Source organism: Oncorhynchus keta, chromosome 2 (genome assembly GCF_023373465.1).
Source record: "Oncorhynchus keta strain PuntledgeMale-10-30-2019 chromosome 2, Oket_V2, whole genome shotgun sequence".
Taxonomy (NCBI): Eukaryota; Metazoa; Chordata; class Actinopteri; order Salmoniformes; family Salmonidae; genus Oncorhynchus; species Oncorhynchus keta.
This window is the reverse complement of record NC_068422.1, coordinates 38,504,861-38,523,728: the sequence shown is the minus strand read 5'-3', so window position 1 is coordinate 38,523,728 and position 18,868 is coordinate 38,504,861. Positions and strand designations below refer to the sequence as shown.

General features: G+C 43.5%; 1 protein-coding gene across 2 annotated transcripts in view; it reads left to right on the top strand.

Annotated features, from left to right (window-relative positions):
- The window catches only part of LOC118400170 (SH3 and PX domain-containing protein 2A-like), an 87,104-nt gene that overhangs the window by 12,992 nt on the left and 55,244 nt on the right, over nucleotides 1-18,868 (top strand). For both annotated transcript variants that reach the window (XM_035796745.2, XM_035796736.2), the window contains exons 3-6: nucleotides 8,182-8,257; nucleotides 9,031-9,107; nucleotides 10,684-10,775; nucleotides 18,504-18,535. In XM_035796745.2, the coding sequence (XP_035652638.1) occupies nucleotides 8,182-8,257; nucleotides 9,031-9,107; nucleotides 10,684-10,775; nucleotides 18,504-18,535 (277 nt within the window). The remainder of the gene's footprint in view (nucleotides 1-8,181; nucleotides 8,258-9,030; nucleotides 9,108-10,683; nucleotides 10,776-18,503; nucleotides 18,536-18,868) is intronic.

The window sequence follows — 18,868 nt, the reverse complement described above, 5'->3', positions numbered from 1 at the left end:
GGCTGCAGTGGAGCAGGTTGAGAGCTTCAAGTTCCTTGGTATCCACATCACCAACAAACTAAGATGATCCAAGCACACCATGACAGTCGTGAAGCGGGCACGACAAAACCTATTCCCCCTCAGGAGACTGAAAAGATTTGGCATGGGTCCTCAGATCCTCAAAAGGTTCTACAGCTGCATCATGGAGAGCACTGGTTGCATCACTGCCTGGTATGGCAACTGCTCGGGCCTCTGACTGCAAGGCACTACAGAGGGTAGTGCTAATGACCCAGTACATTACTGGGGCCAAGTTTCCCGCTATCCAAGACCTCTATACCAGGCGGTGTCAGAGGAAGGCCCTAAAAATGGTCAAAGACTCCAGCCACCCTAGTCATAGACTGTTCTCTCTGCTACCACATGGTAAGCGGTACCGGAGCGCCAAGTCTAGGTCCAAGAGGCTTCTTAACAGATTCTATCCCCAAAATCAAGGTTTCATAATTATTGGCACTCCTCATTTAGTACTTAGTGCAACCACCTCTGGCAAGGATAACAGCATGGAGTCTTTTCCTGTAATGTTTGACAAGGTTAAGGAACACATTTGGAGGGATTTTGGACCATTCCTCTGTGCAGATCCTTTCAAGATCCTTTGCGCTTATCAACTGCCCTCTTCCACTCAGCCCACAGGTTTTCGATTGGATTGAGGTCCAGCGACTGAGATGGCCATGGCAGAACATTGATTTTGTTGTCACAGAACCATTTCTGTATGGATCTTGAGGTATGTTTCTGGTCATTGTCTATGGCCAAGTCCCAGCCTTCTGGCAGAGGCAACCAGATTGTCAGTCAAAATTGCCTGATACTTGGTATAATTCATTATGCCATCAATCTTAACCAGTGCCCCTGGACATCTGGAATTAAAACAGACCCAAAATATCACTGACCCCCCTCCATATTTCACTGTGGGTATGAGGTCACTCTCCTTGTATGCATCTCTGTTTCGACGCCAAACATGCCAATGCTGTATCTGACCAAAACATTCAATTTTGGTCTCATCTGACCAGATCACCTTCTTCCAGTCATAATTTAAATTACGTTTGGCAAACTCCAAGCGCTTGCATCTGTGTCTTGAGGTCAGAAAGTGCTTTCTTCTGGCAACCCTTCCAAAGAGCCTGTGGATGTGGAGGTGGCGTCTGATGGTGCTTTTTGAAACCTGGTGACCCCAAGACACCACCAAGGCCTGCAATTCTTTCACAGCATTTCTTGGGGATTTTGTTGCTTCTCTCACTATCCTCCTCCCTATCCTGGGGGGCAAAATGCATTTGTGTCCTCTATCCGTGAGGTTTTCAACTGTTCCATATCTTTTGAATTGTCTAATAATTGCCCTGACAGTGCTCAATGGTATATTCAATCGTTTGTGGATCTTCTTGTAGCCATTACCAGATTTATGAAGGTCTCTTTTGAGACAGATCACCGACCATTTTGAATCCCACCGTACCTTCTCCACTATGCAATCTTGTTTCCGAGCTGGTCATGGGTGCACCTCAGCCACGCTCAAAGTCCTAAACGATATCATAACCACCATCGATAAGAGACAATACTTTGCAGCCGTCTTCATTGACCTGGCCAAGGCATTCAACTCTTACAATCAACGCATTCTTATCGGCAGACTCAACAGGCTTGGTTTCTCAAATGACTGCCTCGCCTGCCTCACCAACTACTTCTCAGACAGAGTTCAGCGTGTCAAATCGGAGGGCCTGTTGTCCTGACCACTGGCAGTCTCTATGGGGGTGCCACAGGGTTCAACTCTCGGGCCAACTCTTTTCTCTGTATACATCAAGGACATCGCTCTGGAACGAATTGCAAAAATCACTGAAGCTGGCGTCTTATATCTCCCTCACAACTAGTTTGTTATTAAGGCACATGGAAGTTCACATTTTCCAGATATATTTTCTGTTTTCTGTTTTCTGTTTTCTGTTATGTTCAAATGCTTCTCCTGTGAAGTAGTGATGTGCTGCACATGCCTAGTCACTTATGTTGGACCCTGATATGGCTATACATAAGGACAACTCAGTGAATGCTATTTTTTCTTCTGAAATAGAATACATTTTCTTCATATCATATTTCTTTAGACGAGTCTAAAATAAATAATGGATTTATTGTGATGGTTTAGACTATATTAAATTGATTTATTAGACTTTAAAAAAAATGTTGTTCCAAAGGTCTGCATCAGTGGCTTGTAAGCTATGAGTGGAAGCCAGGAGATGCTAAATGTATTTATGTTAATTAACAGTCAATTACCATGAGACCGGCAGTGATTTGCTTGACAATCACAGGCTCACAAAATGTCATGACCGCCACAGCCCTAGTACCCGGATCTGCCCCGAAATCAGAAATATCTTCCTTCATTAGTAAATCCATTAGATCCTCTCTGTCTGTCACTCGCTCTCTGCGCGCTGCTCGTTCTGCATGCGCTCTGCTCATGGCGGCTCTGGGTCTTCGCGTATCCAGAGCATCAGCTCCATTTGAGCTGCTTAATGACTAGACATGAGAGAGCAGTTAGCTGTTAGCTCCTTTTCATCACTCTAAACTCAGTTAAGTAATCTCTCTCCCCGCCCTAACCCGATGTATACTGTCGGTCTCTGGTCAGGTAGCACAGCTCTACCTCAAAGGATAAGATTGAGCGCATTCCATTTTCCAAGGAGAGGGAAATACTAATGTCCAAAAGAGATTTAAAGTTTCAGCAACAGCAGTAGAGAAATAGAATTTAAAAAAAAACTTTAGCTGGAAACTCTCTCATGACCTGATGAAGTTCCAACTCTGATCTAAATTTAGCATTTTTTGTGCATCTGATTAAATCACCAGTTGCGGACATTTTTCTTTCTTTAACCCTCTCAAACAACCAAACCAGATATAATGGCTCTGCCCATATTAGCCTGGGATTGTTTATGCACCTGGTTCCTTTGGCCACTTTGGCCTTGGCCCAGTCCCCTGGCCTAGATACGCATGTGATTTTGGGCTTACTGTTCACAGCATCAGTCCCTCTCCAGAGCATATCTGGTACAAGGCAGGGCAGGGCAGGACCACATCTGGAGCTGAGCAGGATTGTTACTGTAGGACTCCAACGTGGATTGGTTTACTTTAGCACACTGTAATGATTTATTAGAACAGGAGTCTCGTAAGTCAGTGAGCAGGACGCAAGCAGATACACACTTGACACTTAGGCATGCCCATGTTCGCACACTTACCAATTAATGCGCTCATCTATTCATGCACACATTTACATATTTACATTGAAGTAATTTAGCAGACGCTCTTATCCAGAGAGACTTACAAATTGGTGCATTCACCTATGACATCCAGTGGAACAGCCACTTTACAATAGTGCATCTAAATCTTTTAGGGGGGTGAGAAGGATTACTTATCCTATCCTAGGTATTCCTTAAAGAGGTGGGGTTTCAGGTGTCTCCGGAAGGTGGTGATTGACTCCGCTGTCCTGGCGTCGTGAGGGAGTTTGTTCCACCATTGGGGGGCCAGAGCAGCGAACAGTTTTGACTGGGCTGAGCGGGAACTGTACTTCCTCAGTGGTAGGGAGGCGAGCAGGCCAGAGGTGGATGAACGCAGTGCCCTTGTTTGGGTGTAGGGCCTGATCAGAGCCTGGAGGTACTGAGGTGCCGTTCCCCTCACAGCTCCGTAGGCAAGCACCATGGTCTTGTAGCGGATGCGAGCTTCAACTGGAAGCCAGTGGAGAGAGCGGAGGAGCGGGGTGACGTGAGAGAACTTGGGAAGGTTGAACACCAGACGGGCTGCGGCGTTCTGGATGAGTTGTAGGGGTTTAATGGCACAGGCAGGGAGCCCAGCCAACAGCGAGTTGCAGTAATCCAGACGGGAGATGACAAGTGCCTGGATTAGGACCTGCGCCGCTTCCTGTGTGAGGCAGGGTCGTACTCTGCGGATGTTGTAGAGCATGAACCTACAGGAACGGGCCACCGCCTTGATGTTAGTTGAGAACGACAGGGTGTTGTCCAGTATCACGCCAAGGTTCTTAGCGCTCTGGGAGGAGGACACAATTGAGTTGTCAACCGTGATGGCGAGATCATGGAACGGGCAGTCCTTCCCCGGGAGGAAGAGCAGCTCCGTCTTGCCGAAGTTCAGATGGAGGTGGTGATCCGTCATCCACACTGATATGTCTGCCAGACATGCAGAGATGCGATTCGCCACCTGGTCATCAGAAGGGGGAAAGGAGAAGATTAATTGTGTGTCGTCTGCATAGCAATGATAGGAGAGACCATGTGAGGTTATGACAGAGCCAAGTGACTTGGTGTATAGCGAGAATAGGAGAGGGCCTAGAACAGAGCCCTGGGGGACACCAGTGGTGAGAGCGCGTGGTGAGGAGACAGATTCTCGCCACGCCACCTGGTAGGAGCGACCTGTCAGGTAGGACGCAATCCAAGCGTGGGCCGCGCCGGAGATGCCCAACTCGGAGAGGGTGGAGAGGAGGATCTGATGGTTCACAGTATCGAAGGCAGCCGATAGGTCTAGACGGATGAGAGCAGAGGAGAGAGAGTTAGCTTTAGCGGTGCGGAGCGCCTCCGTGATACAGAGAAGAGCAGTCTCAGTTGAATGACTAGTCTTGAAACCTGACTGATTTGGATCAAGAAGGTCATTCTGAGAGAGATAGCGGGAGAGCTGACCAAGGACGGCACGTTCAAGAGTTTTGGAGAGAAAAGAAAGAAGGGATACTGGTCTGTAGTTGTTGACATCGGAGGGATCGAGTGTAGGTTTTTTCAGAAGGGGTGCAACTCTCGCTCTCTTGAAGACGGAAGGGACGTAGCCAGCGGTCAGGGATAAGTTGATGAGCGAGGTGAGGTAAGGGAGAAGGTCTCCGGAAATGGTCTGGAGAAGAGAGGAGGGGATAGGGTCGAGCGGGCAGGTTGTTGGGCGGCCGGCCGTCACAAGACGCGAGATTTCATCTGGAGAGAGAGGGGAGAAAGAGGTCAGAGCACAGGGTAGGGCAGTGTGAGCAGAACCAGCGGTGTCGTTTGACTTAGCAAACGAGGATCGGATGTCGTCGACCTTCTTTTCAAAATGGTTGACGAAGTCATCTGCAGAGAGGGAGGAGGGGGGAGGGGGAGGAGGATTCAGGAGGGAGGAGAAGGTGGCAAAGAGCTTCCTAGGGTTAGAGGCAGATGCTTGGAATTTAGAGTGGTAGAAAGTGGCTTTAGCAGCAGAGACAGAGGAGGAAAATGTAGAGAGGAGGGAGTGAAAGGATGCCAGGTCCGCAGGGAGGCGAGTTTTCCTCCATTTCCGCTCGGCTGCCCGGAGCCCTGTTCTGTGAGCTCGCAATGAGTCGTCGAGCCACGGAGCGGGAGGGGAGGACCGAGCCGGCCTGGAAGATAGGGGACATAGAGAGTCAAAGGATGCAGAAAGGGAGGAGAGGAGGGTTGAGGAGGCAGAATCAGGAGATAGGTTGGAGAAGGTTTGAGCAGAGGGAAGAGATGATAGGATGGAAGAGGAGAGAGTAGCGGGGGAGAGAGAGCGAAGGTTGGGACGGCGCGATACCATCCGAGTAGGGGCAGTGTGGGAAGTGTTGGATGAGAGCGAGAGGGAAAAGGATACAAGGTAGTGGTCGGAGACTTGGAGGAGTTGCAATGAGGTTAGTGGAAGAACAGCATCTAGTAAAGATGAGGTCGAGCGTATTGCCTGCCTTGTGAGTATGGGGGAAGTTGAGAGGGTGAGGTCAAAAGAGGAGAGGAGTGGAAAGAAGGAGGCAGAGAGGAATGAGTCAAAGGTAGACGTGGGGAGGTTAAAGTCGCCCAGAACTGTGAGAGGTGAGCCGTCCTCAGGAAAGGAGCTTATCAAGGCATCAAGCTCATTGATGAACTCTCCGAGGGGACCTGGAGGGCGATAAATGATAAGGATGTTAAGCTTGAAAGGGCTGGTAACTGTGACAGCATGAAATTCAAAGGAGGCGACAGATGGGTAAGGGGAGAAAGAGAGAATGACCACTTGGGAGAGATGAGGATCCCGGTGCCACCACCCCGCTGACCAGAAGCTCTCGGGGTGTGCGAGAACACGTGGGCGGACGAAGAGAGAGCAGTAGGAGTAGCAGTGTTATCTGTGGTGATCCATGTTTCCGTCAGTGCCAAGAAGTCGAGGGACTGGAGGGAGGCATAGGCTGAGATGAACTCTGCCTTGTTGGCCGCAGATCGGCAGTTCCAGAGGCTACCGGAGACCTGGAACTCCACGTGGGTCGTGCGCGCTGGGACCACCAAATTAGGGTGGCCGCGGCCACGCGGTGTGGAGCGTTTGTATGGTCTGTGCAGAGAGGAGAGAACAGGGATAGACAGACACATAGTTGACAGGCTACACACGACACGCCAGATGTGGTTATGAACACAGACACAAACAGTACCAGTCAAAAGTTTGGACACCTGCTCATTCAATGCTTTTGGTTTATTTTTACTATTTTCTACATTGTAGAATAATAGTGAAGACATCAAAACTATTAAATAATACATATGGAATCATGTAGGAATCAAAAAAGTGTTAAACAAATCAAAATATATTTTATATTTGAGATTATTCAAAGTAGCCACCCTTTGCCTTGATGACAGCTTTGCACACTCTTGGCATTCTCTCAACCAGCTTCACCTGGAATGCTTTTCCAACTCTCTTGAAGGAGTTCCCACATATGCTTAGCATTTGTTGGCTGCTTTTCTTCCACTCTGTGGTCCAACTCATCCCAAACCATCTCAATTGGGTTGAGGTTGGGTGATTGTGGAGGCCAGGTCATCTGATGGAGCACTCCATCAGTCTCCTTCTTGGTAATAGCCATTACAGAACCTGGAGGTTTGGTGGGTCATTGTTCTGTTGAGAAATAAATGATAGTCCCACTAAGCGCAGACCAGATGGGATGGCGTATCGCTGCAGAATTCTGTTGTAGCCATGCTGGTTAATTGTGCCTTGAATTTTAAATAGATCACAGACAGTGTCACCAGCAAAGCACCATCACACCTCCTCCTCCATGCTTCATGGTGGGAACCACACATGCAGAGATAATCCGTTCACCTACTCTGCATCTCAGAAAGACACGGCGGTTGGAACCAAAAATCTCAAATTTGGACTCATCAGACCAAAGGACAGGTTTCTACTGTTCTAATGTCCATTGCTCGTGTTTCTTGGCCCAAGTCTCTTCTTCTTATTGGTGTCCTTTAGTAGTGGTTTCTTTGCATCAATCCAAACATGAAGGCCTGATTCACGCAGTCTCCTCTGAACAGTTGATGTTGAGATGTGTCTGTTCACTCTGTGAAGAATTTATTTGGGCTGCAATTTCTGAGGTTCTGGTAACTAATGAATTTATCCTCTTCAGCAGACTATTCTACTGTGTAGAAAATAGTCAAATTAAGAAAAACCCTTGAATGAGTAGGGATGTTCAAACTTTTGACTCGTACTGTACGTACACGCACACACCCAAATACACGTAAGCAAACTTGCAGGCATCCACGCATGTACAGCAGAATGATTGTTTTTGTGATCTTGTCATAAAATATCACTTGATACAGAATGCCCACTGGGCACAGTCAATTCAACGTCTATTCAATTTCATTGAAATGACGTGGAAACAATGTTGATTCAACCCGTGTGAACCATTGGGTGGCCTCTCCTAAATGCACACCTGTTGCCCTAACTCAATTATAATATTGGGTTACTCTGTTTTACTCAGTGAAACGACTCAATGATCATGGTTCGAGGACTGTCTCTGAGACTAGGTTTAGCATGTCTAGAACTCTTCATGCGATTAGGCTACCTACACTAATAGACACAGATTCAGATGACTGTTGTGAGTGACATAAGAGATCAAAGTGGGCCTGTGTCTGGTGACTGGTACGTAGTAGCTCTTCAGAGTCTGTATATACAGCCCACATTTGTAGTAATTTAATTGGGAGGTTGTCTGTAAGAGGTCAGGACCACCAAGTGCTTCTCTTTCCATTGATCTCATCTACATTCCTCCACTTTGAGCTCCCTTGGCTTTGTCTGTCACATAACTATCAAATATACTTTATTACCACCATACAAAAAAAACAAAAAACATAGCACGTAGGACTGTATTCATTCAAACTGTTATCTTGATGTTTGCCACAAGTGTCCATCCTTTAGTTTTAGAAGACACAAGTTAAGATATCCATTGCGTTCTTTTTTTTTCAGATGCAGATCCTGGACAAGTTCCCAGTGGAGGGAGGGCAGAAGGACCCCAAAAAGAGAATAATTCCCTTCTTACCAGGTGAGCATGCTGACAAATTTGATTTGATTTGCAAAAAGTCATCAACGTAGTGGTCTTTTTCTCTTTAAACTTTTAACCTAAATCCAATGATGTGGTGTTTTTGTTGTTGATTTCACATTCAATCCACGTTAGTAGGAAACTGAAACAAATGTAAATCAAAACTAGATGTTGAACAGCAGCATTTTAGAGGTGGTGGTTTGACACCACATTGAAACTAAATGCAATGAAATGCAAGAACACACAGAAAGGACCTGCTTCTCTATCATTTGGTCTGTTCTAACATAGCACATTTCTAGTTTTTCCACTGTTCCAGCTGGCTGAATAAGGCTGTGGTGTGCTTGTAGCATGGCAGTAGGAGGCTAATTTGATAACCTCAGCATGCCCCAGAGTAGTGAAGAGTGCCATTGTCAGAGAGCTGCACAGCACTCAAATGTCTGGATAGTATTGTTTACACCACCCTGTAAAACCTACCCAGGGAGTGGGCTCTATGCACTTCCTCACTCTAAAATAAACAGTTGTCTTACTGTTGTCATGACAGACAGAGAGACAGAAAGACAGACACACTCACACATATTTTACATTTGTCTTTTTCATGAAATCTTGTCTCGAGTAGCACATACTATTTAGAATAGGCCTACTACATAATATGTCAGACCGTTTCTTAAAAAGTCCATTGCCGAATGCCTTAGTCTGGGCTAGTGTTATGCCACCTGGTGGTACATTTAGAAACAGCACATTCAATGACAACTTAAAGTTCTATATCTCTTTTACAGGTAAACTCTTATTTCGGCGAAGTCAAGTCAGAGACGTGGCTGTGAAAAGGTTGAAGCATCTTAATGACTACTGCAGAGTAAGAACCAAGTATCTCGTTTTTCTCTTTGCTGTACATGATGTACTGCTTGCTGCTTTAAAGGCCAACTGCTCTTTAACTCTTCCCACCTGTGAACACACACACGAGACACCCATGTCAAACCACACCCTGAAACCAACCCACGTTTGAATTCAGTCATGGCCGCTGGCATTTCTCAATTAACCAAATCTTGAATTGAGGCCAAATCAGGAAGTGCAGTCACCCTTCAATGACTGGCAAGAAGTCTTTTTATTATTTATAGCCTACTAAGTAGCCACATCTCACACGGTCCAATCATTTCTTTAATAAATTGTTTAGTTTGAATGTCTTTTGAGCATGTTTTCTCCACCAGCAGTATTCACTGGAAAGTCTAGCTCTATCTGCTCTTACAGTATGTCATTTCCTTATACAGTGGGTTTATATAGAACACCGAAGAAATAGACGTAAGAGATCATCTATAGGTGCACACAGTTCAAACACAGGATGCGTAGAACGGGATGATTCATCATGTGAGATGGTCACCTGACCTCATTTGTTTCAGGCTTTCTGGGATCTGGGACACTTGGTGGCTTGCCAAGTGTGGCAGTAATCACGCTTTTTTTTATTGTGGAAAAACCGAAACCTGCCATGTAAGCTGTGAATGCAGAGCCTTGTGACAGAAAATGCTGAGTCTGAAAGAGTAAAGTTCTAACATGTAATTATCAGATTTACACCAAATATAAAGACTGTATGTCCCTAATTCAGTATCATATGCATCATATTCATTGTGTATGCAAATGGTTTATTTCGAAAGTACTTTTCAAAGCAGACACAGTTGTAGTCCTGTCAGAAAGGGTTCTGGTAGCTATCGTACTCCATCTGTTTTCCTCTGTCTTATCCCTGCTCCAGGCTCTGATCCCTTTTCCTTTCCCTTCCCGTCTTCCATACCCCCCCTTCATCCTCTGAGCCACTGAGTAACAGGGCCTTACTGTAAACCAGGGTTCCCCAACTGGTGGTTCACGGGCCGAATTTGGCCCGTGGGTGATTTTTATTTTCCTCCAGGTTTTCTTAGCAAAATAAATAACTTAATATGTATGTTTTTTAAGAAATGTATTTGTTGGACATAAAAGACTAAACCACCAGAAAAAGTATTCCCAAATTATTCCCATGCATCATAGAGAGATATACACGCATGTGATCATATTCAAATGTAAGCAAGGTTTGAAATTATTATATTTTAGTCAAATATTATATCTGTTTGGGCTTCTTGCGGTGAATTTGCAGTCTACAAATAATTTGTAATTATGTTTCGGTCCCCTGACCATCCTCTCAAGAAATAATGGTCCCTTGGTTGATGATCCTAGTTGATGATCTGGTGATCTCACACACACACAGTCCTTTTGTGATATAGTGGAAGGATTCCACATATGGAGTCAGTCAGTTGATTAAATTCAGGGTACATGTGACCACATTAGCTGATAGTTATCTTGATGATGTGTTATGAAGTCTTGTCATTGTGAATAATCATTATACTATTTCACAATTATAATATTTTCCATCACTCTCCTTCTCGCACTCCTTCCCTCTCTCCTTCTAGGCTGTGATGAGGCTCCCTAACCAGATCTCCCAGAGTGAGGAGGTGCTGAGTTTCTTTGAAACCAAGGCTGAGGACATCAACCCTCCTAAAGAGTGAGTTTCATTTACCTGGCGATCTCTCCCTACAGTAGTCACTGAATAATAACACATGGCTATCTCACATATTATCAGGTTTTAAAGGGCATCTATTTCTCAATTTCTTGCCTTTTACCAGGTTCTTCATGTTGTACTTTTCAGTTGTACTTTACGGTATCAAACACTGCCCCCAAGTACAACAATAAACATGTTTCATTTAGGTTAATATGATAATACAAAGCATATGTTTTATTTGCTCGTGTGTGTGTGTGTGTGCATGTGTCAGAGCACTGGCAGCTGGTGCAGACGTCTCTCACACACACTGACATGTATTGATCTCCAAGTGACCTAATGTCACATAGATGATGGATGGTCAACCAGGCTCTGGGCTTTTATTAATGATGATACATGGGAGGTGACATCTGATCCCAGCGCAGTGCTTATTGTTCAATGGTATTATGGTGGTTAAGTTCAGGTCAGACATGGCATTACTATAATTCATTTATCATCCTCAGATTTATACCAATAGGGTTTGGTATTTGATGTCAATGGACATTTGATAAGTGGAAACTTCCATCTGCATTTAGTCATTTCTTTCTCTGTAGATTTGGCCATGTGTTGTAGGTTATTGTCCTGCTGAAAAGTGAATTCCTCTCCCAGTGTCAAGTGTAAAGCATACTGAAGGAGGTTTTTGTCCAGGATTTTGCCTGTGCTTAGCTCCATCCCATTCCTTTTTATCATTAAAACATCCTACTCTTTGCCTATGTCAAGCATACCATGATGCAGCCACCACCATGCTTGAAAATAAGCAGACAACCACTAGGCACAGATGTCAATTCAATGTTTATTCCACATTGGTTCAACATCATTTCATTGATTCAACCAGTGTGTGCCCAGTGGGCAGTTAAACATTGATGTGTTGTGTTGGATTTTCCCCAAAAGTATATTCCTTTGGTGTGCTTTTAAGCAGTATTACGTTAGTGCCTTGTTGCATACAGGATTCATGTTTTGGAATGTTTGATTCTGTATATTTGTATTCTTCTTATGTCATTTAGGTAGGTCATTATTGTGGAGTCACTTCAATGTTGATCCATCCTCAGTTTTATCCCTTTACAGCCATTCAATTCTGAAGCTGTTTTAAAATCACCTTCCTTCCTGTCCTGCAGCTCAGTTCAGAAGGACGACTGTATCTTTGTTGTGTCTGGGTGTTTTACGATAACATCCACAGCATGATTATTAACTTGACCATGCTTAAAGAAATATTAACATGTCTGATTTGCGAGAGGTACCAGGATTCATGACTAAATGTAGTTGCTGAATTGTCCAGTATAATTGTCCCAATACAATTTCCATTTGAATCCTTTAGCCACAATGGAGAGTGGTGAAATGTTCGTCTTGAAGCATAGAAATCCAATGTCCAGTGTTTGATTCAATTAGAAAAATAGTAGTACCTTTATTTGTCGTTCTTCTGTATACAAAAATGAATTTTGATCATTAAACTAAAGAAACAAACAGCATGGTTAACATGGTCAAAAGACTTAATTGGAATTGAAAAACTGGATTGTTTGGAAAGATGCATAACCAAGGAACAAAGGACTCACGCGGCCTCAAGACTACAGCGTAGAACAGACACGCTTTGGTAACAAGTGCACACGCTTTTTGATGGATTAATGGTTACATTTAAGTGTATGGCTACATTCATCATGCATAAAAAGTAATGGAAAGTTTTCTATTGGAGTGACTTATTTGGACAATGGATTGAATGCATAGAATCTGATTTCCAATCTCCGCTGTCTAATTCTTTGAATTGTGAGTATGAATTATGTAGTGGCACTGTTAAAAGGAGAGCAGCGCACCAGAGCGCTTATTGATCCATGTTCATGGTTACATATTGAAATATAGGTATTATTCTGATAGCCTATTGAGGGAAGATGGTGGAAGAGAATTATACCAGAGCACATGGTGCTAGTGGAGGTGCCTTTATCAGAAAAGGACATGGAAGGAGAAAGTTTCCCAAATGCGCAAATCCAGAAGGGGCAAAACTGACTATCCTACCGATCCTTGACTTTGGCAATGTCATTAACAAAATAGCCTCCAACACTACTCAGCAAACTGGATGCAGTCTATCACAGTGCCATCCGTTTTGTCACCAAAGCCCCATATACTACCCACCACTGTGACCTGTATGCTCTCGTTGGCTGGACCTCTCTTCATATTCGTCGCCAAACCCACTGGCTCCAGTTCATCTATAAGTCTTTGCTAGGTAAAGCCCCGCCTTATCAGAGCTCACTGGTCACCATAGCAGCACCCACCCATAGTACACGCTCTAGCAGGTATATTTCACTGGTCACCCCCAAAGCCAATTCCTCCTTTGGCTGCCAATGACCTTTTCTTCCAGTTCTCTTCTGCCAATGACTGGAACGAATTGCAAAAATCACTGAAGCTGGAGACTCATATCTCCCTCACTAACTTTAAGCATCAGCTGTCAGAGCAGCTCACAGATCACTGCACCTGTACATAGCCCATCTGTAAATAACCCTTCCAACTACCTCATCCCAATATTTATTTATTTATTTTTATTTTTTATTTTTTTAAATGCTCTTTTGCACCCCAGTATCTCTACTTGCACACTCATTTTCTGCACATCTACCACTCCAGTGTTTAATTGCTAAATTGTAATTACTTCTCCACTACGGCCTATTTATTGCCTTACCTCCCTAATCTTACCCCATTTGCACACGCTGTATATAGATTTTTTTCCTATTGTTTTATTGACTATACGTTTGTTTATTCCATGTGTAACTCTGTGTTGTTGTAAATGCTTTATCTTGGCCAGGTCGCAGTTGTAAATGAGAACTTGTTCTCAACTGGCCTACCTGGTTAAATAAAAGTGAAATAAAAAATATATAAGATTTTTTTTTTTTAAAGACAGAATGAAGTTACTGCTATGTTAGTCAAACAGCAACATCATTCCTTTCTGCCATCCAGAGACATAGAATGTATTTTAATCATACTTTGTAACGCAACAAAATGTGAACAAATCCAAAGGGTGCCCACTGTATTTGTTGTAGTCATATGCTAATTTCTAAGACTGAAAGCATCTGGACTGTTGCAATTGCCTTCCCTCCACTGCCCTCTTTTGGTTTAGTAACCTTAATGCACCACTCAAGCAGTATACAGAAACCAGAAATACAGGAGCTTTACTACCACAAGAGGGAGCCACCTAATATGTTTCTGAACAAGGGTTTTACAGTAACACAATACATCGAGTGACGCACAGAACATACAATAAGTTAGATGTTTGAGTAAATGTAGGCCAAAAAGCAGATATGCTGACTTCTGACATTGAGCTAACAAACTCATCTAACCATAGTGAAGAACTGAAGAAAAGTATAAACGCAACATGTAAAGTGTTCGTCCCATGTTTCATGAGCTGAAATAAAAGATCTTCCATACACACAAAAAGCTTATTTCTCTCATATTTTGCGCACAAATTTGTTTACATCCTTTGCCAAGATAATCCATCCACCTGACAGGTGTGGCATATCAAGAAGCCGATTAAACAGCATGATCATTACACAGGTGCACCTTGTGCTGGGGACAATAAAAGGCCACTAAAATGTGAGGTTTTGTCACACAACACAATGCCACAGATGTCTCAAGTTGAGGGAGTGTGCCACTGGCATGCTGACTATAGGAATATCCACCATTTCTCTACCATAAGCCGCCTCAAATGTTGTTTTAGCGAATTTGGCAGTACATCCAACCAGCTTGACAATCGCAGACCACGTGTAACCACGCCAGCACAGGACCTTCACATCTGGCTTCTTCACCTGCGGGATCATCTGAGACCAGCCACCCGGACAGCTGATGAAACTGAGGAGTATTTCTGTCTGTAATAAAGACCTTTTGTGGGGACAAACTCATTCTGATTGGCTGGGCCTGGCTCCCCAGTGAGTAGGCCTGTCTCCCAAATGGGTGGTTCTATGCCCTCCCAGGCCCACCATGGCTGCGCCCCTGCCCAGTCATGGGAAATTGATAGACTAGGGCCTAATGAATTTATTCCAATTGACAGATTTCAGTAAAACAGTTGAAATTATTTCATGTTGAGTGTTTATTTTTGTTCAGTGTATTTACCTTCACTGACATGGATTCAGTAACTCCATTGTCTAGGGCAGGGTTCCCCAATAGGTGACCCGCGGGTGATTTATTTGACCCCCACAAGATTTCTGAGCAAAAATAAATAAATAAAATTAATTGTTGGACATAAAATATTGTAAAATCATCAGGAAATCAGCTCAAATTGATTTCAATGTAGGAAATCTGTTCCCAAATATTCCCATGGATAATTAAATATGCTTTTCTGATCGTACCCCAATGTAATTAAAGTTTGAAATGATTCCGTTTATGTCAAATACTATATATTTTTGCGATTCTTGCGGTCAATTTGAGGAGTACAAATGATTTATAACTACCTTCCGACCATTCGCTCAAGGAAAAATAGGCCCACAACTGAATGTAACTGGGGACCCCTTGTCTAGGGGCTTTTGCTTAATTGGAAATGAAGGTGTCATTGACTCTATACCTCATTGACTCTGTAATGCATGCTTGTCTTCACTTATCATCCCCCTCCTCTCTCAACCGCACACACTGCATGATTCTGTGGGTAGGTCAACTCTCCATTGATTATAATGACTTCTTGTCCAATTACTTTTGACCTCGAACCAGGGGTTACTCATGCAGGGGGCAGACTATGGTTACGGACAGCAGTATTTGTTTAGCATATACCTCGAGTGGACTCAGGCTCTTGGCTGAAACCCAACTGGCTGAAAACTGTGTGCAAAAGACTAATATCTCACACATTCCATGTCTAATGGGCCCACCAACAAAGACTGAGCTGCAGTCAGATACAAACAGCTGGTTATTCTCAGCTCAGGATGGGCCCATACTGATTCAGATTTAATTATACGTTTAAAACCCCCACCCATACATTGAATGTTTGTGTGTGTGAGGGTGTGCATGAGGGAGAGCGTGGTGAGAGACGATTGTTTCGAGATTGTATATGTGTGTGTGTGTGTGTGTGTGTGTGTGTGTGTGTGTGTGTGTGTGTGTGTGTGTGTGTGTGTGTGTGTGTGTGTGTGTGTGTGTGTGTGTGTGTACTGTATGTCTATGCCCTTTCCAGTCAGCAAAAGGTTCACTTCACTGCAGAAAGCACTAGCACACTGTCTTAACATGTTAATAGTGTTTGGACATATTTCTCCCCTCAACTTCCCCACATCTATTCGATTTTACTGTTGGTAGGAGTGTGTTGAGCCAGAGAGTGTGCGCACATTCCTCTCCTGGGAAGTGTATTATTCCAGCTCTGAGGTACGGGTTACTTGCAAGCCTGGCCGATCCAGCATCCCCCGGTCCCCCCACCCCAACTTTCTACCCCCAAAGCTCCCCAGCCCCTCTACCCCACCCTCAGACCTCCATGGTAATGCGTTTCATATGCCTCTACGGCCCAGAACCATAAACAGCTAGCTCCAGAGGCCAGCAGCCCAACCGTCCAACAGAACAGCTCTATTCTCCTGAGTGGCCCTCAGGAAAGAATTGGCTGAAGTGGTGTAGTGATTCTTGATGTGTACAGTATGTTAGGGAGAGGGGTTGCGTTTAAGATAGGTGTACAACTGGAACTTATACTGTAGCTGCATACTGTAACCTTAACTACATCAACTACCTCAACATACAAATTATGAATCAACTATAAATTAGCTACTTATTAGTACTTGGCTTGTTCCATATCAGTAAAATGTGTCCTCTTTAGGTCACGAAGTCAGGATAAACTTTAATAAAGTCGTTCCAAAAAGCTATTGTTCATTTGTGATACAGTACAAGTCGTCTTGCTTAGAATGTTTGTGGGTTGTTGTTTTTTTGCAACACAAACATACTATGTCGGCTGGGAATCAAAACGAGCTGGATATACGATTATTTAATCTCTCACCCTTGATAATCTAAAGTTATAAAATGTTTACAGTAGGAGTGTTATAGTTGTTATTCAGTAGTGTACAGGCATCTCATCTGGATCTAATGTTTAGAATATGCATGCATGCATGTAGATTCCATGTAACAGTTAGTGGCAATTTGTATCTTTTTGGGCAACCTGACCAAATTCACATAGAAATGTGAGTTATAGATTTAGGTAGCTCTGTTGTTCTATGTCTGCTATTTCTATGATTCCTGTTCTTAAGTTTGGTTTTTGTGTCTTTTACTTCCGGTTTTGTACACCAGCTTCAAAACAGCTGAAACAGCACATTTTTTGGGTTATGAAAAATACACTATATTTCACAGAGGTTTAGATGGTACAATGATTATCTACACTATAATAGCTTATTTTGTAACAGACTGAAATTAGGCAAACTATTCGAGTTTTAGCAACCAGGAAATGGCCGAGCAATTTCTGCATAGTGCAACTTTAAATGGAAGTGTCTTTTCAACTGATTGTGTTGTTATTTAAAAAATTACGTAAGATTTAATGAGTGCCAAGGTAACTATTTACATGTCTCTTAAGGCACCATATAAAATATGACTCTGCCTAGTTGTGTGTTTCAGAAAATTACTCTGAATATTCAGGACTCCTGAGTGGCGCAGCGGTCTAATGCTAGAGGTGTCACTACAGACCCTGGTTCGATTCCAGGCTGTATCACAACCAGCTGTGTTTGGGAGTCTCAGGGAGGTGCACAATTGGTCCAGCGTTGTTAGGGTTTGGACGGGGTATGCTGTAAATAAGAATGTATTATTAATTGACTTGCCTAGTTAAATGATAAATACAAAATATTGCGAGGTACCCCAGCAGGTACATTTGGTTGTGGGAATGTACGTTTTTGGTTTCCCATTGGTTCTGAGAACGAGGCCATAAGTCTCCTGTCTGGTAAAACTGATTTTTTTTTTTAAACGTTCTGAGAACGGTAGTGAACATTTTGCCTGTTCTGCGAACGTACATTTTTAGATTGCAGGCAGGTTCTGAGAATGTCTTACTATGGACCCTGAAATCTTTCATGGGAGGCTAAATTAACATTCTGAGATCAGACATCATAGGTTATTTGAGAACGGACATAGGTTATTTGAGAAAATGTTTCAATAACTCATAGCTTAGTTTAACTGTTTTGAAATCCAAGCACAGATATGACACATGGAAATTCATTTGCTTAGGCATTAATCATGCAAACACATTTCTTTTTTCTTGTGGCACAGCGTCAGTTAAATTTGAGCCTATTATTTTCTGTTCTTTATCTATGAAATTAGTCCACTGCGCTACCAGGATGGAGCTAGCATACCATGTTTTTTTTACTGTCCATTTTAGTCTATTCAAACACCCTATTTCAAAGGAAACGAGCACTCATTAAGATCAGGCGTGTCCATTTCATTGCAGTGTTCTCTCTCACTGACACACGCACAACGCACACACAATCACATACCCAACATTCACCAATAAACATACTCAAATCAAAAACCACTCACTTTCTCTCACTCTTTCTTACACATAATGTACACACAGCAATCTCCCTCTATCTATTTCCCTCATTCTCCCCCTCTCTCTCTGGCTTGCTCTGTGTGGGGTGCCTGTCTGTGTGTGTGCATTCTTAAATCAGGGTTAGGCTGGTAGCTGGTAGGGTACAGAGTCCTGTGTGGGACAACATGCTCCCGCTTTGCCCTGGCTCCCTGTCACACACTTACCATGACTCTCTGTTGTTGCTTCTTTTTCAGGGACTATGGGGGATCCACCAAACACAAATCAGGTAAGACAAATCACCTCCCAGCTAGCACATAATGTTCTGAGAACCATCCCATCTAGCACATAATGTTCTGAGAACCATATGTTTCTTAGAGCTTGGTGAGAGCATGTTTGTGCTATGGCTATTTTGCATGTAACCTTCCCACGAAGTTCTTGTGAATGGTTCAGGACAGCCAGCACATAACGTTCTGAGAACCGTATGTTTCTTAGGTGGGAATTTCAGTACTTCAGTATAGCATTTTCTGCAGGTTTCCTCTTGGATTTAAAGTCATGTTCTCAGAACACAATGAAACATTTCCTCAAAACCACAAGAAACCATTAGTAACGTTCAAAGATC